The sequence below is a fragment of the Numenius arquata genome, chromosome 6 (genome assembly GCF_964106895.1).
Source record: "Numenius arquata chromosome 6, bNumArq3.hap1.1, whole genome shotgun sequence".
In the NCBI taxonomy this organism is placed as follows: Eukaryota; Metazoa; Chordata; class Aves; order Charadriiformes; family Scolopacidae; genus Numenius; species Numenius arquata.
In genome coordinates, this window is record NC_133581.1 from 44,304,449 (window position 1) to 44,328,517 (window position 24,069).

The 24,069-nt window shown below is 38.4% G+C and overlaps 1 protein-coding gene across 1 annotated transcript; it reads right to left on the minus strand.

The window, feature by feature from the left end:
• Nucleotides 1-423: 423 nt before the first annotated feature.
• Nucleotides 424-22,854, minus strand: PSEN1 (presenilin 1). Its single transcript, XM_074149183.1, has 11 exons — nucleotides 22,789-22,854; nucleotides 19,894-20,037; nucleotides 14,853-15,109; nucleotides 13,412-13,553; nucleotides 9,645-9,712; nucleotides 8,656-8,876; nucleotides 6,422-6,520; nucleotides 5,643-5,729; nucleotides 4,618-4,791; nucleotides 2,359-2,477; nucleotides 424-2,058 (listed from the first exon to the last, which is right to left on the minus strand). The coding sequence occupies exons 2-11, from the start codon at nucleotides 19,975-19,977 to the stop codon at nucleotides 1,903-1,905; spliced, it is 1,407 nt and encodes a 468-aa protein (XP_074005284.1). The 5' UTR covers nucleotides 19,978-20,037; nucleotides 22,789-22,854; the 3' UTR covers nucleotides 424-1,902.
• Between the last annotated feature and the right edge of the window lie 1,215 nt (nucleotides 22,855-24,069).

Consider the following 24,069-nt stretch of genomic DNA (forward strand, 5'->3'; position numbering starts at 1 on the left):
CATGATGAATCAGCACACAAATGAGATGAATAGAAGTACTTCAGAGGAGACAAGACAATATATTTTACGAAAATGCAAATGCTAACACTGCAGTTAGCAAGTCGTACTGGAAAAGAGAAAGACGTTTCCAATGACAATCGAAGTAAGCCTTTCTTGGTTTTAAAGCAGATTTATAACATCACAGCCTTTCTTCCCTTATTTGGGCAATGGTTGGTGAGCATTTGTGATGTCTCATTCTTTTGAATCTATAGGCACTGAAACAAAGCCCCAGAAAAAAGGTAAAAGGAGCTCGCATCAGGATTTTGACAATTGTTCTACTTGGCAAGGACCCCAATACCAAGATGCAAGTAAAATGGAATGCCCGTCAATAGTATCCACTCCCTACGCTTCCCTCACGAAAAACACCAGACTTGTACAGAGTAAGAGCCTACGGCAAAAACAACTTTATCTCACGCAAGTCCCATTTCCAGGCAATTATTCATAAATGAGTTCTTTCAAATGAAGAAGAAAACAGAATTTAGCAGTTTTAAGGTTTGAATTGATTCTTCTTCTTGCAAGAAGTTCAAGATCTTGTATCTTCTTTACAGTGATTTTGAGTTGTCTTTCATTTCTCCAGTCTTCGGTTCCTCACAGGAGAGGTAATTGAAGTGAAGAGGGCCACAAGTTTTGCTCCTTGGTAACACCAAGTAATGTTTCGCCTAACTGAAGTATCCCCACCAATAAAGATACGGCATGAAAAAAAAAAAAATCCCTGCCCAACCTGAGGTGTTAGGTGGTTGAGTGACCAATACTTCAGGTCAACAGAACTGTAAACCACATTTTTGAAGAAGAAAAATTTGAGTGATGCATTAGAAGTGCTACTAAATAGCACTTTGGCCTCTAGATCTGGCAAGCTATACTCCATCTGGGATTGCTGCAAATGTCTACTTATTTCATAAGAATTTCAACTGAAGGAACATATACCAACAATGCAGTCTGTGCTGTTAGTGACTATTCTCAAACACAGGGTTTGAAATGGTGTTCTAGCAAAATGATTTGCAAGAGCACGAAGAGTAAGTCCTGAAATTGCTTTTTAATGTAGTTTATTAACCTTTTAGAATCTAAGATCCAAATTAGGGCCTTATGATCCACTAATGCCAAATAATTCGGTCCAAGTGTAAGTAGCTACATCAACTGGAGCAGGTGTACAGAAGGCGCACTCCATGCTTGAGGATACAAAGTATTAAAACTGAGAAGAGGCTCTAGTTCCAGTGTGGGGAAAAAAAAGAAGCTTTTAAATTTACTAAACCAAGCGCATTCAGGCACAGAGGCTATGAAGTGGTGGAGCACTCTTAGAGTGACAGTACTTTCTCCCTTTGTCGAATTGCTACAAAGTCCTGTCTCATTACACAAAGCAAAGTCAGGACTCCACTGTCAAAAAACATCACTTCTGAAGAAGTCTGAATTGGGTTCTCTCTCTTCAAGCGGTTACAGAGGCAAGTTCCATGTGATTTGTCAGCTTCCTCTGTTAACAACAAGGAGGTCCTGAGCACCCTTAATGCTGTGAAAATAATCAACCTGTGGTAAGAGATCACATTGCTGGTGGAAGCATTAGCACTTTTCTCACAGGTAGTCCTTACCAGAGATATGTATATCAGGATCACCTCTGATATAACAGCACCCGGCTTAGACCGGCCATCAGGAAGGAGCCACTTTTCACACAGGAAAATTCATACGGTGCCCAGTGCAGCAGTTGTTGCAGGAAAAAAAACAACAAACAAACCACCATTGGAGGAAGTTGTAATGATTCAGGCTTGGAATCTTGAGTATTAAACTTCAGTCTCACTTGAGAACTGAGGGAAAAACATTCTTCCTCCTCCCAGATTTGCTACAAATATCCGTAGAATACCAGCATCAAGTGTGCTAGATATAAAACTGATGGAATGCTAACTGGTCCATAAAGGGTTGCACCAAGTTATCTGTAGCAAAGTAAAAAACTAGCCCAAAGGTTATGGAGATTGGAAGAGCTGGTAAGGCCTTCTTAAAGATCGCAAGAAGCAGAAGTGTAAGGCACAAACCCTGGGGGGAAGAAAAAAACAACAAAAAACATAGGGAGAAATTAGGGAACTCCGACAAGCAAAAGATTTATATATATAAACATGAATCCCACAGAAATACAAGATACAGTTCGTGCATTCCAAAGCTAAAGGCTTAAGGTGACAGATGTAGAGCCAATGAAGATCACAGCTAGAGCCCTCATCAGTTTTCAGTCTGGCCACCAAATAAATGAATTAAAAAAAAAAATAAATGTAGCAGTTATAACTTTGTCCCTGATGAACAATAGAAACTATAGCTATTATAATATTACATTATACTCACAATTAATATGGCTACAAAACACGCTAAAGTTGTATTCCAGTCCCCGCTTGCTGTTGCAGAGGCTTTGCCAACAAGGACACTGTAGAAAATGAAGTCTCCTAAACCTAGCTTTACTCCTCCTGCAAAAGTGAATATATGACAACATTAAGTATCAGACAGTCTACTAATACTACATATCAGTTATTGTCAGAGAATAATACAGATTTACATTTAGTATCAACAAGGCTTGCTCATAAGAACATTTTATTTTCCTGAATCACACGATAAGCTCTTGTGAAATAAGACTTTGGAACATTGCACCACTCAATTAATTCATCCTATAATTAGAATTTTCCTATATTCCTAGTCTCCTGTACACACAAGTGCAATATATACAAACTCAGATATTTGCAATTACATTTGCTGAGGAATGTCCACTTTTGGTTGTCATATCATATTCAACAGAATATTGAAGTACAATTCCTTTAAGCTGGCCAAGAGACGGGGAAAACAAGCAAGTCCCTTGCGGATGATGTTTTATTTGCCACTTTGTCCAAACCTATGTCCAGCAAAATATTTCACCGCCCTCCCAATTTTCCTACAGGATTCTTACTAAGGTAGTTATAAAAAGCACTTGTGCATAATTATAGAGCATATCACAGAGACATAAAACCAGCATATATTTAGTCCAAGATGTGAGGTTTAGGAAAGCTCATGAATTTATGTCTTATTCTTTTAAATAGTAACTACCACCTTAGCAACAACTCTGGGAGCACAATACACAATTATTTCTGTAAACAAAATAATGACGATTTCTTGAACACCAGTTCACTTTCTGAACTTTTAGTCCAAGATATTAAGTCAGAGAGGCCAACATCAGGTCCCCAGCTGTTTTCATTTGGCCTACGGCTTACTTTGTCATCTGATTACAGTCCAGCCCCAAACTCACTTTTGAGTTCTAAGAGGAACCGAGAAAATCAAAATAGGGGTGAATACCCAGTTGATCACTGGGAAGAAAAAAAAAAAAAAAGAAAAAAAAAAGAAAAAGGAGAAAAGAAAAAAGAAAAAAAAAGGCAACCCTTGTCTCTTTCAGCAGGCCTCCAATATATGGTTTTGAACAGCGCACTCATGAAAAGCTTTTAAGCACTAAGACACTCTTTAACTCCTAAAACAAAACTTGGATGCTTGCTTTCAGTGTGACAGAACAATAAGCAAAGGCAACTGCTAGATAACTCCTTCCACACAAGTGAACTCTCCAAATTTCTAATAAGCTACTCCAAAATTCTAGTAAGCTAATGCTGGCTGACAAGTCTGACTGGATCACTGCACATCTGTCAGTACTATTCACTGGAGGAACACAGGAAGGAGAAAATTATTCATCTGTCCAGACAAGAGTTTTAGTTAACCAATTAACTAACTAAAATAGCTCAGTTGTTAAAATTTTTGCATCTTAATGTTATTTTTCTAAGCTCTAGAAATGAAAATGGATTTACAACACACTCTGAATTTGGAATTTTTGGGACAAAGTAAATTCTAAAATTGTTCTTAAAGTGGAAGTCTCCGTATTTTTAAACGGAGGAGCACCTGAGAATCAGAGGAAACAGTTGCACCTGCTAAATATGGCAGCATCACAGGGAAGAGCAGTTTATTAGACAGGCAGACCCTAATTTATTTAGAGCTTTGCAAATCTAATAGCAGCTTAAACTCCATCTGGAAATGATGAGTCTGTTAAAACAGGTATCTGAGTATTGATGTCGTGCTCTCCAAATGATGTGATGTCTGCACCTCAGCAAGATGCTGGAGAAAAAATAAGCAAGCCCATGGCATTCTGCATCCATTTCAGTCTCCAATTAGGTTGTGCACATTGCTTTCTACAGAATGGATTACAGTAGTTTAATCTTGAGGCAAAAATGTTAATGACTGCATTTACAGGGCCTAAAATCCGAAAGAGGCAATGCACAGCAGAACACTGCATGAAAAAGACAGAAGAGCTAATGCAACTGACTGTACAACAGTCTGAAAGTAGCTTGTGCTATTCAAGTTTTGAGTCTGTGTATCAAACTGAAGATCAATTTGGTCAATATTATTCACTCCTGCAGCAAAATCAAAAGCTACCAAAAGGCAACTCCATCTATTTCTATGTGGCATGTCAGCATTGATCATGAGCAAAAGCAGCTCTTCAGCTTGCTATTAGCTCACAGCATACTATATCCTTGCAGGCAGGATGACTAAGATGCTTCAGATTTACTAAGTCTTTCAGACACGGTACTCCATACTCACGTTCTTCGGGGTCTTCGCTTGTTTGAGAGTTACTGGGTAGAGCCTGTACAGCAGCACGGGATTCAGGTGTTGATTCAATAGGTCCTATTCTATTGTCCCTTTGTTGCTGCCATTCCTGACTAAAGCCACCATCATCTGCTTCGGCATCTTCATTCTGAGTCTGGTTTGCCGGAGCTCAAAGGAAGAAAGGCATTTAAGACCTCCTTCAAAAATGTGCCTTCTAAAACATGACAATCTCTCCACGTGTAAGATTATAGAACAATGAGGAAAAAAAAGGTATTCCATAATACCATAATATTTAGCAACATCTAACATGGGCACATACCATTACAAGACATTCTCACTCCGGATTTTAATACTTATTTAAACAATCAGGAGTCAACGTGCACTCTGCAGGCACAGCATCTACATGTTGCAGTCGAGTCCTAGTATTCAGGAGTAATTCAACAAAACAGAGTGGAAGTTCTGTGGTGACCTAATTTAAAGATCACCGTTTAAGGAATAAACTCTCATCTACTATTTCATTAGCTTCTTAAGTCAACATTGACAGCTTAGTTTTGCAGTAAAACAGAAAATCTACTGAAAGTTACATATACATACACCCCTTCAAGTATGTTAAGTTCAGAAACTGCTCTGTTTTATGAATACATGTAAACAAACAAACCGCATGTTTTTAAACACTAGCTGCATAGCCAAGGGGGCTAGACATATTTTTATTTAATACAAATATAAATGAGTTAGCATTACACTATATGATCCCATTTTGACAAGTAACTGAGCTCAGTCAATAGATGTCTATTGAATTATTTCACCACCAACATCCTGGATTCCAGGAAAATGAATGCAAGAACATTAACTGAATAATAAGCGCAGTTTTGAAGTCCTGACAGACTCATCATTTCTAATAAGGCCTCCATGCTTTCACTTTTCTACAGCAACCAGCTTAAAAAGCTAAAAACCAACTATCCATAAACATGTATTCCAATACAATGACAACTATAAAGGTTTGTCAAAGAAAAACTCACCTTGTTTATCATAAGTGGAATTTTTGGAAGCTTTCCGTTGGGCTTCTGGATCTTCCTCAGCCATGTTCACTAGCCATATCATTGTTGCTATTTAAAACAAAAAACAAAAAACCAACAAATAAAATGGCATAGCTAATGATATCCTCAGATGTATGCAATTCTGAGATAGTGTTGGCATCAATCCATTCTTCTGTCTCTTTTTTTTTTGATACAACTATCTACAGCAACAGACAATTTTTCTCTCATAAAAGCACAGTAATATCTGGAACACAGCCAGTACCAGATATAACATGCATTTACAGAATTTGGTAAATAAAAGTTTTACTCTTACCAGATGTTGAAAAAAAAAAAAGGCAACAGCTGTTGCCAGAAAAATTACTTCTATATATGAGGTCCACTCTGAAAATCTGAAACAATGATTTCTTTACTTTTTTCCATTAATCGGTTCTTTTATCTGCAAGTAAAAAGGTCTATTAAGACTAGTACTGAAAGACCTCAATCCAGAGGCAGTACCTGCATCAAAGTTCATAGCATCATAGAATGGTTTGAGTTGGGAGGGACCTTAAGGGCCATCGAGTTCCAACCCCCCTGCCACGGGCAGGGACATCTCCCACTAGACCAGGTTGCTCAAAGCCCCATCCAGCCTGGCCTTCAAGTGATGCCCAAGAGAACAGACTAAGAATTCCAGCCAGAAAGCATCATGTTAAAACACAGAAAAATGAGAAAAATCACTTCAGCTGGGCTGGTGATTGTAAGTATTTAAAAAAACCCGTACTTACAGGAATAAATAAGTGCTGGGAAGAGAGTTTCATTTCTCTCTTGAGCTGTTTCAACTAGCATACGAAGAGGACCTTTAGGACATAGGACAGCAACCAGATCTGAAAGGAAGTGGAACAGATCTTACATCACTGCAGACATACTTACAAGAAGGTTTTTCTATAACACTTGCAGAGACTTGGCAGTAAGACAAAACACTTCCCTGAACATAGACTTCCGAGAAAGCCATTGGCCATAAGTCAGTATCCTACAGGAATACTTTTTAATATTCTCAGTTATATGACCTATATTACATATTGCTGTAATATGTATACAAATTTTAAAAATGTGATGTTCCTCACTTAACACACTATGCAACTGCAAATGTATCTGTGTCTGTATGTTGACTCACAAGTTGAAAGCACACAATTCAAAAAAGCTACTATTCAACTAACATCTTGGAATACCCAAGCCTGCTTTCTATTATCAAAGCTTTTGTTAACACAAGTTCAATGCTAAAACAAATTTTAAGACAACAGGTAAGTGAGGCTTAGATAACTTCTATGAAGTAGACATGACTGCATTGCACTGTGGAAAAATGCCGTGTTTGCATAAATTTGAGAGGTGTTCAAAGCATATTTAGCATAAGAACAGAACAGCAGCTTTTTCTTGCTTCCCTCAATCTTGTTCACGGGACAGTATAGGAAACTGGGTGAACAAGTAAAAATTAACTGAAAAGCAATCATTTACAAAATAGGATGACTGTACAAGTTACTCATACAAATCAAAGCACAGCATTAAGAAAAACTGATCTATCAGACGCTCCATTTGCTTTCTCACCTGAATACTGGTGGTTTGTTAATGAAATTTGCAACTCCACAAACAACCTCAGCTACTTTTCCCTTGTCTTGCATATTAGGACAGAAAGCTGTAACATTTACATATTAACCTTGCTACTACCTTTAGCAGTGGTTCACTCACTGTATGTCTTTAAATTCATTTGACACAAGATCTGACACCGAAGGGAACAGCTCACTTGTCAGGAGCTGTATGTTGCACAGAGCAGGCCTTCTGCACCTGTGCTAAATGCACTGTTGCTGGTGCCACTCGAGTAAAGAATGCTTAGCATGGGGTCACAGGCTTTGAAACTTACCTGCCCTTCACCCAAAACAGCCATGTTATGGTCTTGGAATGTGACCTGAAGAGTAATTTCCTTTTGCAGTCACTGAACGAAGGCTGAATGCTTGCAATACTCAGATTTGTTCCTGTCATATGAAGGGTGGAAGTGGGTAGGGGGGATAGGAATGTTTTCTTAATGTACCTTATGATCCATGAGTATACACATAAGGGACATTTTTCCTCCCTCTGAAGGAAGAGGACCCCTAAGGAGTGCACTGACCTACCAGAGCTAATCAAATCTTATTAACCCTGCCCTTCTACAACTGGGCAGATTCTCAGTCTTTATCATTATCAGTGAATTTCAGAGTACTTCCATGCTTTGAAAAAAATTCAAATTATGAGCACATCTTCATAGACACACTTAGCTGTAATGTTTTAAATATGTCTAATTAACTGGCTTTTAGTCTTGCCTGGGAACTAAATCAGCATCTGGGATACAGAGTAACCTTGCCAAAAGTGCCCAGTGCCCTCTAAAGCTTCATGAAAAGACTACAACTAGGCATATCTCAGTCATCATTCTGAAAAAATGTTAACATGCAATAATTCAAATGAATTTTATTTTCATTTTAGAAAATCAAGGAAACAGATCGCACAACTATATCCTCCTAAATGTAAAATGACTTTGAGAAATGAAAACTGCCTTTAATCCTTCCATGCTTCCTTCTCATTGTATTATTAGGCATGGATGAGGGTTCCGTTTCTATATTTGTCCACAAATTTGAGCAATTTGTAGGTTGGGGAGACCTGTATGGGACCATACCCAAACAACAAGCTCCTAAATTCTGAGCATACAATAGTTTCCAAGGATTCTCGGGGAAAATGAGAAACCAAAAGCTGTCCATCGTCATAGAAGTGACCAAAATGGCAACATAGATCTCTTATCTCCTCCTCTCTTGAATTACTTCAATTCTTGTCCCCAAAGCATCTAGAAAGTAATCACCTTATCCACTACTTTGGATGATACACACCCCCCAACATTTTTTCTTTTTTTAAGGTCTCAACAGACAAATGGGAAAGTCAGGGAATAGAAGAAATTCCCACTGTGATACCTGTTTCTATGCATTATCCCAAACCTTACCATACACTGAAATGACAGCCAGGATAAGCCACGCAGTCCACTCAGGAAGGTACTTAATGAACACCAAGGCCATGAGAGCGCTTATCATAATGAGATACGCCTGCTGGAGCCGAAGTGGACCCTTCCAATGAATACAAATCATCCCCACAACACCGAAGTTCCAGATCATGAGTGCCACCGTAATGTAGTCCATGGCAACGTTATACGTCTTAAAAACCTCACTAAAAAAAAAAAATATGGAAAAGAATATTGCTTAACACAATGGAAATAAGTTACAGATACAAGCCTCAGAGTATTTCATATTCAACATAGTGTGCACAAATGTCAAATTCTATTTCCAACTAGTACTTAATTATACTTCACAAAGCGGCAAATTTTACCAGTATTTGTTTCATATACCAACTCTTCCACTTTTCTGTAATTTTTTGTTAATGTTCTATTTCCTTCTCAGTCAAAGCAGACATTGACAGGAAAAGACATCACTGCAAAACCAGTCATTTTGATTATGCTCATGATTTTTAAAAATCAGAATAAGAACTTGTGAGGTTACAATGGATTTGCCTTTAAAGGCAAGCAAACAGATCTCTCTCTACTTACCTGCCACATGTGGAATCGAAACACTTTGCTAACTTCAAAGTAAGATATACATGGTTATTCTATTTCATTCTTTGCCACAAACACTAAATGAAAAAGCTTTCTTTTTGGATGCACCATGTCACTGTCATACCAAATACTATAAACCAATTATGACCCTCAATAAGTAAAACCAAAATAAGACAAATATGTTGTCAACAAGTCACAAGTGGTACTATAAACCCATAAATACCTCTCTCTTCTATGTGTACTCTGTGAACCTATATAAAACTAAAGATTTTATTGCAATAGTTTACTATCATTCTTCTTAAGATTCAAGGGCTAGTTCTAAAATAAATACATACAGAATACATACAGAAGCGATACGTGAAAAATCAATGCTTTAGTTCACTTACCCCAGGTAGATGAATGAGAAAAAGAAAAGCAGCAAAAGAGAAGAAATGATAAGCCAGCCATGGATCACCTGGAAAAAAAAAGAAAAGATATCAATACTGATAATTTTTTAGATTTGTTATTTTAAAGTTAATGTCTACTTAAAAATGCTTTAAAGTTTATTTTCCCTTTTGATTAAAGCAAGAAAATGATATTCAGATCTCTATCTCTCACTTTGGTTGTTGCTAAATTCATATTTAGTCTATACACCTTATGGTATTTCAATTTACACCTGTGAATTTTAAGTGCTTTGTGGTCTTTCAATAGAGGTTCTATACAATGAAAACTACTGTTTGTATGTTTTTAGGGCATTTTGATAACAGTGGCACTATAAGATAGCAAAAGTATCCAGCATTAACATAGACAGAAAACATGATTGATTTCTGCGTATTAAATAGCCTGCTCTGATTCCAAATAATTTTCAGAATACAGTTATAAAATTAAAGTTGGAATACAGGAAAACCTTCAGTGCTTATCTGTTGGAATTCAGAGTTAGCAAGTCATCGATGAATGACTATATAATGATTTCTATATTCTCTATCAATCATCTATAGACATAATCCTTAATTTTGATATAAGAGCCCAACAATTTAACAAAAACCAGTTCAGGGTTGTACTCAGTGGGGGCACACATAGATTTAAACCTGGAAATGATACGTGTTCAGACTTTGCACTGCCGAAAGCATGTACCACTCTTGTATATTACTGTGCAAAATTAAAAATTAAGATTGAAGAGCTCTGTAACTTTGGTAATCTCTGAACTGAGAATGAAACATATTTTTGTCAAATTCCCAGCACAGAATCTTACATATAAAACCAGACCAAACGTTCCACCTGGATAACCAGTCAGAAGCAATAATCTAGAAATTCAAGCTGCATAAGAAATACTGCTTTGAATAGACATGCTTACTGGAAAATTAACTGGTTAAATTAGCTATATATGTACACCAGATCAAAGTATTCAGAAACTGTTTAAAAATCATGTTACATATTTCTCTTCTTCTGAGAGATGTGTAGTAGAATGCATATTAAGTTATAGTTTTTAAAATATTTTGCAAAAGTTAAAGTTAAAGCCCATATGCACACGGATTAAAGGAATCATGTTTACATGAGGCAACAAGGACTTCCTAACAAAGTAAGAATCTAGCTATTAGTTAGTAATTTAGTATATTTAGTCTAATACTAAATTTTTCATAAGCATTTTTAAATTCTCAGCAATTTTTGAAACATTCATTCTCCTCCTTCACACTGTCTTTCAAAACAGATTCAAATTTAACCTTCAACCTAATAAAACCTGTCATTTTAGTTTGCTAATCTAACAGATTGGCTTTCCATATTTGCTGATGTTCTCTCAAAAAGACTTAAGAATTTCCCACATGTAATAAGCATGGGGCCTGTAAAGATGCTGTAGGAAAAGTGCCAAAGTATCTGTCTCAGTCCATCAAACTGTCACCACTCATAGTAATTGGGGTGGGGGGAAACATACCAAAGCTGAAGACTGATAGGTACCTGAAACAGAATCCAACTTTCAAACAACTTATAAAACTACCTATATATCTGAGTGGCAACCCTGTAAAATTAGTTGAAACCATTTTAAGAAAATGGCAAAGAAAGATGTGTCATTTCTTTTAATAATAACATGACTTCTATCTGTAGCTCTTCTATTGGTAATACAAGCTCTTAAACTTACCACTTTAGAAAATAACGTGAATACTAATGTTTTATTCTAGTAAAGAGTAAAATGCGAACAATGTAAAATGCCAAGGCCTTAGTCCAGCAAATGTTTACACGCACTTTGTGTAACTGCTGTCAACAGCACTAAAGGATGTAGTTTCAAGAGCTAACGTTAAGTTGGCATTTTACACACAGACGTTTGTTTTATTCTCAGTATCTCATTTGCTAGAGCATTTGCCACATCACCAGCTTCTTTTATACAAGTAATTTTTCCAAAATATTTTTTATAAGTTTTGACCAGTGTTTTCCCAGCAGGATACCAGAACAGGTTTGTTGCCTTCTAATTAAAGAATTCTCATTTTTCATTTGACAACAGCTTCAACACTAATTCATTGCTGGTACAGAGTCAGCTTTGCCTGTACAACTTGAATAAAAACTAAGGATTGCAGAATGCAGAGAACTAAAATAAGCTACAGCAGCCAGATTTTGGTTAGGCAGACTGAAACAATGAAGAATGCAGAGAATAATAAAATACATTAAAAAGAAAAGCTAGTCAAATACAGTCACCTTGGAAGATGCTGCTTCTGGTAAGATTTAGGAGCTAGAATCGGGACCAGGCTTAACTTATCACATACAGGAGAAACATAGGAAACAGCAGTAAAGCTAAAATAGTATTCCCCTTCTTCAAAGGAGTTTTCAGATAAAAATCTTGTGAAGATAAGCAAATTATCACTACCAGCTGGAGGCCTACCATTCTTTCATTATAACTTCCATTCCCCATAATCTAGACTACATTCTACATATAGAACTGCATGTAAAATAGAGTTCAATGGGCAGGTAACTACATTTGACAGCATTCTGGTATAGCAGCATAGAAATACTCTGTTAGCAATTCTAAAAACAAGTTAATTATTTCTTTTAATCAGCATAAATATAACTACAGGAAACTTCTGTTGTCTAATCATTCTATTTTTTTAGTACAACAATTATTTTTGTAAGGTGTAAGTGCAGTGCTTTGAAAGGTCAAGAAGGAAGCCAGAAAGGTGAAAAGCTTAATGAAAACCAGTTGATGTCTTCAGCACCAGAGGGGAACCAACTGGCTGCCAAGGAACTTAGATGAAGTACATCAGTTGTTTGACTTCATTAGAATAAACAGAATTGAAAATTGAAAAAGAAAACCTTGTCGGTTCAGATTTAACACCACATTGTGATAAAAGAGAAGGTCCGTACTTTAAAAAACACTATTCCAAGCTGTATACAGATTCAGGTAAAAACCATTTCCCCAGTCGCTCCACAGATACTGTGTAAGGTATCTTCCCACACCCACAAAGACCAAAACCCTTTTCTCTCTTGAAAACAAAAAGTGGAGCAAAGCTTTGTGCCAGTGCATGGATCCCACTGCCTGTTTTACAACTATGAAACAGATTCAACGTTCTGACTGCATGCTGGGAAGTTCTATTAGGCCAAGTCTTATCAAATGGGTCATTAATACCAAAAGCCAACCAGGAATTTCCACAAGTAACTCCTCCCAGGCAGGTGACATTGCAATTATTTATGCTAAACTTGGACTTGCCTAGATTAAATCATTACATGTCTGAAATCTTTCACAAAAGAGCCTTAGAGTCTCTGTGTTTGCTATAAGGATATCGCCTGGCGTGTGCAGTCAGGCAAACATCACACTGTTGGGAGACCTCAGTCCGGGGACAGGGTGGGGAGTGGAGAGCCCTTGAAAAGCCCCTGAAATCCTGAATAGATTTCAAATTGTAGAACTACGTCAGTACTTTGTAGTTTTTGATCGCAGGAAGATTTTGGTACCTTGTAGATTTCAGAAGAACAGGAAGCAATGCCACCCTACTTCAAACTGACAAAATAGCCAGCAGTATGAGCATCAGGCCTCTGCCTCCCTATTGTGTCAAAGCCACAAAATTGAAACACTGAACTGAATCACCAATTCTGCTACTTTTGCTCACTCATCTTCATTTTGTTCCATTCTCAATAACCTGTATTAATAAATAAAGCTAGCACAATTACTCAAGTCAATTATATTTATACTCACCTTGTAGCACCTGTATTTGTAAAGCACAACCAGGAGTATGGTCATGACAATGATAACACTGATCATGATAGCCGCGTTGAGAATGGAATTCAGGGCTCTCTGTCCTACTGTCTCCGTCTCTTCTGTGAAAGGAGTGTAGATGCTACAACAACAGAGAGTCAACTGAAATGCCACTGAATGCACAGATGTTTCTGATATGCGAGGCCAACATCAAATGAAATTGCAGTAATCTTTCAATTCAGAGCTGCAAAAGCAACAGCTATTTTCTACTTAGGCAAAATTTAAAAGGCAGTATTTTAGTATCACATTAGGCAAACTTTAATTAAAAAATTAAAATAAAAAAATAAATTCTTAGAAAACTTGCCTTTCCTACATTCTTAGATTAGTACTGTTTTCTATTTTGTTAAACAAACAAAAAACAGAACTCCACCTCGTTTGATACAACTACCCACACACTATGAATCATTTGACCATTACTGCAGCTAGACCTGTATAAGCACACCATCTAGTGGAGTTACTATGAAAGGTTCCCCAGTGACTTGAACAAAACAACGTATGGGCTCAACTCTCTTTTTCTTAAAGAAATACAACAACCTGGGGAGGGGAGGGTGAAAACTCCATAAATAAAATCTCAAAAAAAAAAAATTCCTTGATCAACAACTTTGATAGTGAAAAAGGACTTTGCGTTTTATTGAAACATTTTATGACATGCTTATATTATACAAATATTTCAAAGCCAAACACACTTTGAGTAATTTTGTCTAAATGTTTTCACAGTAGAACATTTAGACTGATTTGCTGCAGGTTCTGACAGGCTCAGTGTTCTTCCTTTGTCTCCTTTCTCTCAAATCACCTTTCACTGAAATTGTTATTTTTTGGCAAAATTAATATTTTGCCAAAAAACCCAAATTCTATACAGGAAACCTGCCAGGAAAGTTTCTGTAACTGCAACAGAAGTGAATCACATAAAGCTATCTTTCTCTTGCATTTGAATTTCTTTATCAAACAGGATACGCAAACCAGAACTTGGCATATATGTTACTTCATTGAAATGAGTAGGGTTTTTTTTTTTCCTTTTCCAAAATATTTGTATGCTAGCAGAGTACAACTGAAATGGCTTTGGCTCAGGATTGAGTTTATTTTATAAATACCAAAGGGCACAACGAAGTATTAAAATGAGGACTAGGATTTGAATCAAGCAGTAACAACCAAGATATTATCCCAACTGGTCAACAGACAGACAACAAATGTCAATAGTACCACAGATACAGGAATCTGGTTTCTGGAAGGAATAAAACAAAACTATCTTCGGGCTGGTAGAGGCAAAATGGGAGGCAAGGAGGAGTTTACTGCTTGAATTAGGCTCTTGAAGGATAAAGATTAAATAAAATTATCTAAGTGAGTCCATTTAAAAGATAAGGGGAAAAAAATTGATACCTACAGCTGTCCATCCTTGCGTGTATAGAAGCTGACAGACTTGATAGTTGCAACAACGACCACCATGCAAAGTGTGACAGGTACAAACAACATAATCACATGTTTGGCCCCATATTTCAGTGTCAGCTCCTCATCATCTTCTTCATCTTGTTCCACCACTTGCTGGATGTTGTTTTGTGGCTGCCCATTGGTCTCAGACTCAGGATTGTCATTTCTTCTGCGCTCACTATTGTCATGGCGACGTCTTTCACTGTTGTCATTCTGCAACACATTAAAAAAAAAGTTTCCTCAGCAACTATCCACAATCATCTTCTTGTACGCTAAGCTAAAGATCATCTTGAGGGGGAAACTTGTAAGGTAATATTTACTGTCAAAAACACTTGCCACAGCAAGGTCTTAACAGAAGTGATTAATTGCATCACATAATTATCAAAAGAATGGGAGCACGGGCTTATGTTAGAAGCATTTATATTAAAAACAGCAGTAGCTGAAAGTGGGGCTGACTGCATCTAACAGTCTACATCACCTTTCCTTTAAACAGAATTTACAAAGCTGGATAAAGACAGACAGCTTTTTCTCTTGGTCCAAACTATGGTTGACACAAGGGTGCCTGACAGTAGATTACTCACGACTTGACAAGAATTAACTATATCTGCTCCTAGAAATAATGCCAAACAGACATTTATGAACCTAACTCCACGAAAATCTCAAGAAAAATTGTACTTCCCCTACCACATTACTCCCACTACAGCACACTAACTAGAATATATATTAAAATGGAGTTTCATGAGGTATTGTGTTCCCACATTTTTAGTGAGAAGGATGATATAGAAATGGCAATCAAACTCAGGTAATTCTCAGTCTTTATACTGAGATTTTATCCCAGAGTTCTAGCATGATGAGCTAAGTGTGCAGATTCTGTCTCTCCTTTCCCAGGGATGCTACTGCCAGATCGTGCCACTGACACTGAAGAAATTCCACCACGCTAGTTGACAAATCCAAAAGAGCCTTCTACCCTTCCTGATACTGTTACAGGAAACATCAAGGGTACAATGCAAAGGCAAGGACAGAGGTATACTTTCAATGGAATGAAGATTAACCACAAGCAAAAACACAAGCTGGGAACACCACCTACAAGTAAATGATCAGGCCTGCACTCCTCCTGTTGTCACAAACCTTTTGCCCCCTCTCCAAGAAGCCCCGTCAGCAGGGGGCATTTGACCTTTTATATATTGTAGGCACATGCAGAGAACACAACAGCAGAGTGAGCTGCCTTTCAGCTGTTCTGGACTACAAAGAAATGAAACCATTTAATGTTTACCAGTCATGCTAAACAAGCCCTAAAATGCAATATTTTCTACAGTCTACTCTTTCTTTTTTTTTTTTTTTAAATGGTATTACCATGTTCAACGTCAATGCTGTACCGTTCCCAAACCCTCCACTCAATAGGTTTAACACAAAAGAGATGTAATACAAAGAGTTTTGATTCCTTACAAAATATGTCTCATTTCTTCAGAATTGCTTCATTTACAAACAGCTCAGTTTAGGTGCACTAAAGCAGCTTTAGATTAAAATGGACAATAAAATGAAGGAAGATACCTTTTGCAATACCTCTAAAATATCACTCAGTTTTAGTAAAATTGCTCTAGACATAAGATAGAGCATTGAAAATAACCTAATGTATTTCCGCTTAAGTACTCTTACACAGGTAATTTTTCCCTTAGATATGCAATGTTAAAGTCTCATTACCGGTTCTTAATAGCATTTCCAAACATAACTGCTGACTTGTATCTCATCAATTCACTGCAGTTTTTTGATAAATCAATAGTAATTTAGTAGATTCTTTACAGAGAATTTTCCCAGCCCCACCCTCAGAAAAGATAAGACGTGAAGTACACACTCAAGAACTCATAGTGGGGTTTTCAAAAGCACTTAAGTGATTAAAGAGTACAAGTTCCTGGACTTTGAACTGCAAACACTGACACTGCTAAAACCTTGGTTGAAGCTTTACAACTTCCCCAACTTATTAAAAGTTTGCTTTTACAAAACATTTCAAAGTAACAATATAAAAAAGTGGCAAATGCTTTGCCTGTACACTCTTTGTGGTATCCTCAGGACCGAGTTCAGCAGGGTTTCAAGAACTGTCCTCTAAGAAAAATTCCTTTATTTTTCAAAAAGGAAACTGAATATAAGGGGAGGGAAAAAAAAAATCTAAAATTGTCTTAATTAAGCAATTAAACCTAGCAGGCAACCAGATTTTTAGAATTAAGGTTTAAACATTAATTTGAATTTAATATCATTAACTTAAAGTATGTCCTGAAAAAGAATTTGGGTTCAATATAATTTCTTACTAAATGAAAGACTCATTATAAACCACATGGCATTTTGTGTAAAGTCCTCACATACAATTATAGAAAGTCAGGTAGAAACAGGAATATGGGAGAACGCAAATACAGATATTATGTTTAATTGTTCTGAAATGCTGGCTGCAACTGAACCTCTTTCTGTACACATTGTAACTCAAATGTAGCATTTTTCACTCTGATAGTGAAAATACTCTATTTCTCTCAGTCTATAGCAGGACAACAATAAGCTTACCTGTCTAAATAAACAACCTAAGAAGATCATAAATAACACTACATTGGAGATGATCAGAGGGTCGGAACACTTCACAAGTAAAGCAGACCTAGTATTTAAGTTCTGCACACCTACACATTACTCTGTCTCTGCAGTAACAGCAGTCCTGCATGAGGGAGAGTTTACCCTTACCTTAGGCACAGAAATATAAAAAGTAAAATAAAAATCCAGAGCTTCGCAAAGCAAACAGCAAAACAGCCAAAGGAAAAGCCTGATTAACTAGCACACTGCTACAAAAATTGCAAAATCAAACAGAAAGAGAAAAAATTCAAGAAATTTAGACCAGTATACGCCATTTTATTCCCTCCGCTAGTTAGGAACAAAGACACAATCACAAAATGCCTTTACATATTAAAACACAGTGCACAAAAACCAGATCAGAAGCAAAAGAGTCATTCTCTCATTCGCTGTTAAAACTAGAAAAAAGTTGTCCTTTCAGGCTACTGAAGTGTAGCTAAATGTGACATGCGCGTTCCCCACTGTTGTTAAAAGAACAAAGTGCACTCATATCCTACCTGATCAGTATTAAACAGAGCAGAGGCCATGGACTCTTGCTGAAGTGGAAGCAAAGGAACAGACTCTTCACTTTCCTCAGACATAGTTAAAAGTGAAAATTCTGAAGCTAAAAAGTCAGTAACACCTGTTGTAACACCGTAAGCAAACGTAAGTTACGAACTACGCGCTTTCAGCTGAATAAACAATATCAAAAGCAAATGATAGTATTTTTTTCCCTATCAGGACAATTGTTAATAGCAAACCCAGAGCAATGCCCCTGAATCAAGAGATAAAGAACTAGTGTATTTGACAAAAAAGTTTTTATTTATGAAATCCAGATTTATATATCAGAAGCAGACCCCCTTGCCTGACAGTGGGCACAGACTTCATTAGTTCTCACATACACCATTTATGTTTAAGGGTCGTTATACAGGGACAGATACTGAAGACTGGGCTGAACTCTTGGTGTGTGACTGGAAGAAGAGATGGCAAAATCTAGCAGTCGGTGACCTCCCATGCTGACTGTTAGCCACAGAAACTAGATACGCTTATGCAGGAAAGGATTTTTGTACATATGTACAAAAACAAAGCAGACGTGTGCAGGAGAGAAAAATCATTACAACTAAGTATTGAAACTACATGTAGAGTTACACTTTAACATGAAAATAAAAAGCACAGGTAGTAGTTATTCATCAGTGCAGTCTGTCAGTGAGAAATCCATCCCCCATTGCTGGGAAGGAGCATCACCAAGTTATCTGTAAAGATGGTAAGCCCACAGCTTTTCATTTGTCTCTGCCTTTTTAATCTGGCAGAAGTGTTCAATGAAGTTAATCTCTCACCTGCCCAAAATGAAAAGAAACTTTTTCATTCCCTCTGAAGTAAAAACACGAAGGATGTAGTAGGAAAGTGGAAACTTCCCACTTTTCCATTTTTATTAACAGTTTCTATAATGAGTAAGGTCTTAAGTCAGACTGACTTCTTAATTTAAAAATTAATTTTCAAATGTTCTATATTTTTACTGATATAGCAGGATGCTGATCTGAGATAAAGACATGGATTTTTCAAAATTCTATTTAAAACGTTGAATTGTATGGAAGAGTTAGAGCAGGGATCAAAATAATCTCTTGAATCTCTGCCATAAACATGGCTACAAGTGGCCCAGCCCCACAAGAGCGTTTCTGTGTCACAAGGAAACCAGATATTCCAGAGCTATAGCAGGAACAAAGAACTGAGCATGACAAATCCAAGAGCCTGAGCACCACACCCAAGCAGATCATCTAAACTTAGTTTTACCAAAACACATGCAGTACCGCCAGTACAGTTTTAGCAACAATTATGCGCTTAGGTCTCTCAAAGCAATCACATAAAACTTTATGGTTTGAGTTCTCCCTCCCCTCCAAAACCTCAAGAACTCTGAGAGCCCCTTGACAATTATTCACAAGTCAGCACTGCTCTTCCTGCATAGGAGTAGCCCTACTGCAACCCCTGCTGCAATAGCAACAACAAAACCGAGGCTTCAAGCTCTACCTAGACTCAAATTAACTCTGTGATTGAGAGACCTGCGAATCAAGCAGACAACAGCCAGGGTAGATCAAAAGAGGTCACTAAATCCTCTAAAAGTCAACATTTGATGTGGGAGCGTCCCACCCCATTTTTTTTATTTTTCTTGAGGGCTCGGTCACTCCAACAGCACTTTAAACTGGGAGAAGTCTTATCGGTATATAAAAATGAGTTTAGAGCATCAGATATTTTACAGAATATTTCTTTCGGCACAGTTTATCACCACAACAGTCCAGATAGAGAAAACTACTCCCAACAAACAGATTTCTAGGGTTCTGAACTGTCTTTCAATCCACACTCATTATTCATCCTGATTTAACTGCTACCAGGTAGTAAAATTGTTTATTACATACGGTGTTGCTGAGGTGGTTATCAGGGAAGTTTTCTGTCAGCTGCCCATGCTGAAACTGGGGCAAATGCGCAGATAGTTCTGTCATCGGGGCTGTCCTCTGGAAATCGCTTATTTCTACACAAAACGGATCTTTCCTCTTGAGATGCTGAAAGGAAAAAGATGTGTAAAAAGCCTTTGTTCTTATATGACCAAGTTCTCCATCCCCTCCCTAGCCCAATTTTCAGACTTCACACAGACCAAAGATAATATTTCCTATCTATACCATAATACCGAACTGTATCATAATAGGGATTTTCCAGCATAAAAATAAGAGTGTCTAGGCGTTATATCAAATTAGTTCATCAGCCACGGAAGTAAGCCAGCAACAAGCTAATCATTCAAAACAGTTCTTCATTCCTTCATGTGCAATAAATAAGAAGCACTGCACGCTTGCTCAGAGCACAACTTGCGTGTTATTATCTCAGCAGAGTACAGTTGCTCCAAGTTGTTCAGTTTTGGATTGCTGATAAACTCAAGGAGAATCTTCAAGCAAGGACAACTGAGTTACACTTGATCACTTAAAATCTGGATATATCTTTAATACTGTAATGCCCTAAGAGCGACCTGGATCTACACAAGAGTATTTCAGCTGAGCCTCAAGAACTAATGTGCATTCATTTCCCCTAGTAGTAAGTTTTATGTATCAGCTAAACATACATAAGCATGCCATATGCTTGTAACAGCTTTACATATTCTTCCATAGAAAGTCACATGCTAACATCTTCCTACGCAAACATGAATAAACCATGTGCTCCATAAAAAAAGGAGGATAAAGCAATACAGGAAAGAGGAAGAAGGGTGACGTAGCTATGTAAGGTTCAGAAAAAACATAATTTTAAGAAACAATGAGTAGGTCTAGATAAATCACTGGCTTGGTTACACAAAACATAGGGAAGTGAACAAACCACCACCTGAAGGGTGGAGCGCCAGTCTGCACTTCCATCCCAAGTGGCTCCTACCTTGTACCAACTCCAGCACCCATCAGTTCTCTTTAGAGTAGATTTTACTTACTAAAATGGAAGAAAAAAAAAATCCAGGACAAGAAAACAAGGATTTTTTTTAAACTGCCTTAGTATACTCAACTGATGTATGGAGAGATCTGGAAAAACTTGTACAAGGGAGGACATCACAAAGCAAAGCCTCTCACTTTTGGTAGCACCGCAAGTGCTGCAAGACAGCATCTTGCTTAAAGAGGGAATTAAGCCTATTTTCATACATACTAAAATGCAGAAGCTGTTTCTCTACTTACAAATAAATACATATCTTACAAGACTAGTGCACAGTGCTTACTAGCTTCAGTGGGAATGTAGCTTACACTAAAGAGCCATTAGGAAGCAACATCAATTTAACAAGTCTAGTGGGTGCATGCAAACTGGGAGAAAAAAGACAATGTAGCATTCACCAGAATGGCTCTCTTCCACGTTTGTAATTAAATATAAAGCACGTTTAATTTAAAACTTAATGAAAAGTAAGATCAGATTAAAATAAATACGCATTACATTGCTTTCACTTTTAAAGCTGTTGCTGTAATTTTTCGGTTGGGCTACAGAATATAAGCAATGTTGTTTTAAGGCTGCTGTTGGTAAAAATTTCCAGTGACAGGGCCACCACAGAGGAAAAAGCTGAATATTTTTATCCAAATATAGAGTATCAGAATAAGATCTTTCACACAGTGGTGTGTCAAAATTCTAACTAAATTAGAGGAAGGGAAAAAAAAAAACACAACAAAAAACCCCACCCCAAAACACCAACCCACAAAATCCTATTTAAAGACTAGTAAAGAAAAAGCACCACAAACTCACCAAACAAAAATACCAGCTAATAAGGAGCAAAGAGAAACTGAAGATGGTGAGGAGTAACTGACAGAGTTGCACCAAAGCTTGAATGACAGAGTCTAACAGGCCTCAAAACTTACAGTTTGCTAAAACAATCCCTTTTGAAAACTCAAGAGCTCATAAAATGGATTCAGGACATCTTCCCAAACAACTTTATTTTCTATTTTTAAATAAATGCACACTCCCAAGTTTGAAATTTAACTATGAATGAATGAAATCTAGAAGTGAACCGCACATAAACAGACACACGTTACATTGTTACTTGCTTTACCTGAAAAGGGACTCACCAGAACATTTTTTCTAGTGAAGCTGTTAAGTTAAAATACCGTGTCTAAAAGAGTTCTTCCTTGCTTCCTCTGGCTTTCCTTAGTGAGAACAACGGGAGCTACAACTATAGTTTTCACACATTTAGATTTAGCCTAATAAGCAGAGGTAACGTACAAGTCAGCTTTGTAATGTTTTCTCAACTTAGAAGAGAAAGAGAAGCAAGTATCCATCAGCTACAGCAAACACGGCGCGGCCCGGCCCGGCCTTTCTCTCTCCGACAAGCAGCACCCACCGCTTTCCTGGGGGACCACCGCGGAGCTCGGCCTCAGCCCTGTCCCGGGCCGCAGCCAGGGGCCCCGCGGCGGCAGGCTAGCCGGCACGGGGTCCAAAGCCCCACAGAAAGGCCGCGGCGCTGGGGGCGAGGGTCGGGCCCCCGCCCGACCCCACCAGCTCCCCGGGCCCGCCGCAGCCCCACTCGCGTCTACCCCCCACTCCCGGTCGGAGGAGCGGCCAGGGTCCCCGCCCCGGCCCGCGACCGCAGGGCTGGCACAGACACCGGACCCGGCCGCCCCCAAGGCCGCCGGCCCTGCCGGCTCCCCGCGGTCCCGCCACCGCCCGGCCTGCGGAGCGCCCCCGGGCCCAGCTCCGGGTGGCGCAGCGCGCCCGCCCCGCGCCCCATACGCTGCCCGCCCCGGCCTGACGGACACCCGTGACGCGCGCTCGTGCCCCCCACGCGCGGCCGCTGACAGACCGACCTGCCCGGCGCCCCCACCGCGGGCTCCGCCAACGGCTCCTCGCCGCCCCGCAGCCCGGCCCCGCTCGCTTCCGGCCCGGGCCCCGCCCTCCGCCCCGACCTCACTTCCGCCGGTGGTGGCTGAGGAGCGGCCCAGGGCGGACCGGCACCCCGACAGCGTCAGGGCCTCGCGGTTCGGGGGGCGGCAAGGGAGGGGTTTAATCTGATTTTAAAACAAAAATTGTTGGATAGTCGCAGAGCGAGCATTCTGTGAATCTTCAGCCAAGAGCAGCCGTGCAAGGGAAAAGGGGCTCCTCCGGTTTAACATCCCTCTCTCAGTAACATCTCTCCCGGGGTTAAGAGAAAATATACTTCTGGTTTTGTTTTGAATTCAGGCCATAGATAAGCATATATATATATATATATATATATATATATATATATGCGCACACGTGTGTATATATACGTGTATATATACACACACACTTTTATATATATATATATAAAAAAAATAAAAGACCCTGTTTTCAAGTGGTCCCACAAAAAGACCTTACGAACATCACTTGAAGGGATCTTTGCATTTCAAAATAAAAACAGTATTAAAACTTAATCTAAACTGGATGTGGCATCTTTTCAAGCAGCCTCTAGTAGAGCTGTGACTCACTTGCGGAAGGAAGAAAGGAACTTACCTCGCTCTCCATGACAGATTTGAAAAGTAATCCACAATTCCGTTTTAAAAATGCATAAGCTAATCGGGTTACTCACATATAGGAGATGCCGTGATAACATGTTATCGTTCTAAATATAAAAGAAAGTAAAAATCTATTATAGACACGATGTAATTCTGCACATTTAAGCAATGTTGTGTTTCACTATTCGACTACGCTAGGGGAAGATCTATGGGAAAATGAAGTGGCACAAACGTATTACACGTAAAAGTTCAGTTTCACATGAGCATTTTGATACAAATACTGAGCGTTGGCAAGTCACATCCGTACGAAGTGCATTTAAAAGTAGCTGTTTTTCACCAAAAGTGATGGCTAACCATTAACCAAATAAAACTCTGTCATTTTAAGGCAAAAAAAAAAAAAAAAACCAAAAAACAAACACCCAAGCAAACATGGACATAGAGCTGTAGCAGCCTATTATCTATTTATATTATTGGTATGGGTTTGATCTATGATGAAACGCCTGTTAACGATACCTTACACTGCCCACGCTGCACGGCTGTGCATGTACCACGCTCCATGCTCCTACATAGGAAAATGGACAGAATATGACAAAGTGTGACCTTACAGTAGTA

Excerpts from the sequence above, each read along its gene's own strand:
- PSEN1 (XM_074149183.1), bottom strand. The coding sequence starts at position 19,977 with ATGACAGAACTATCTGCGCATTTGCCCCAGTTTCAGCATGGGCAGCTG. Across the intron at positions 9,713-13,411 it reads ACAAATACAGGTGCTACAAG|GTGATCCATGGCTGGCTTAT; the intron begins GTGAGTATAAAT and ends TTTTTTTTCCAG. Across the intron at positions 2,059-2,358 it reads GTTTTGTAGCCATATTAATT|GGTTTGTGCCTTACACTTCT; the intron begins GTGAGTATAATG and ends TCTTCCCCCCAG.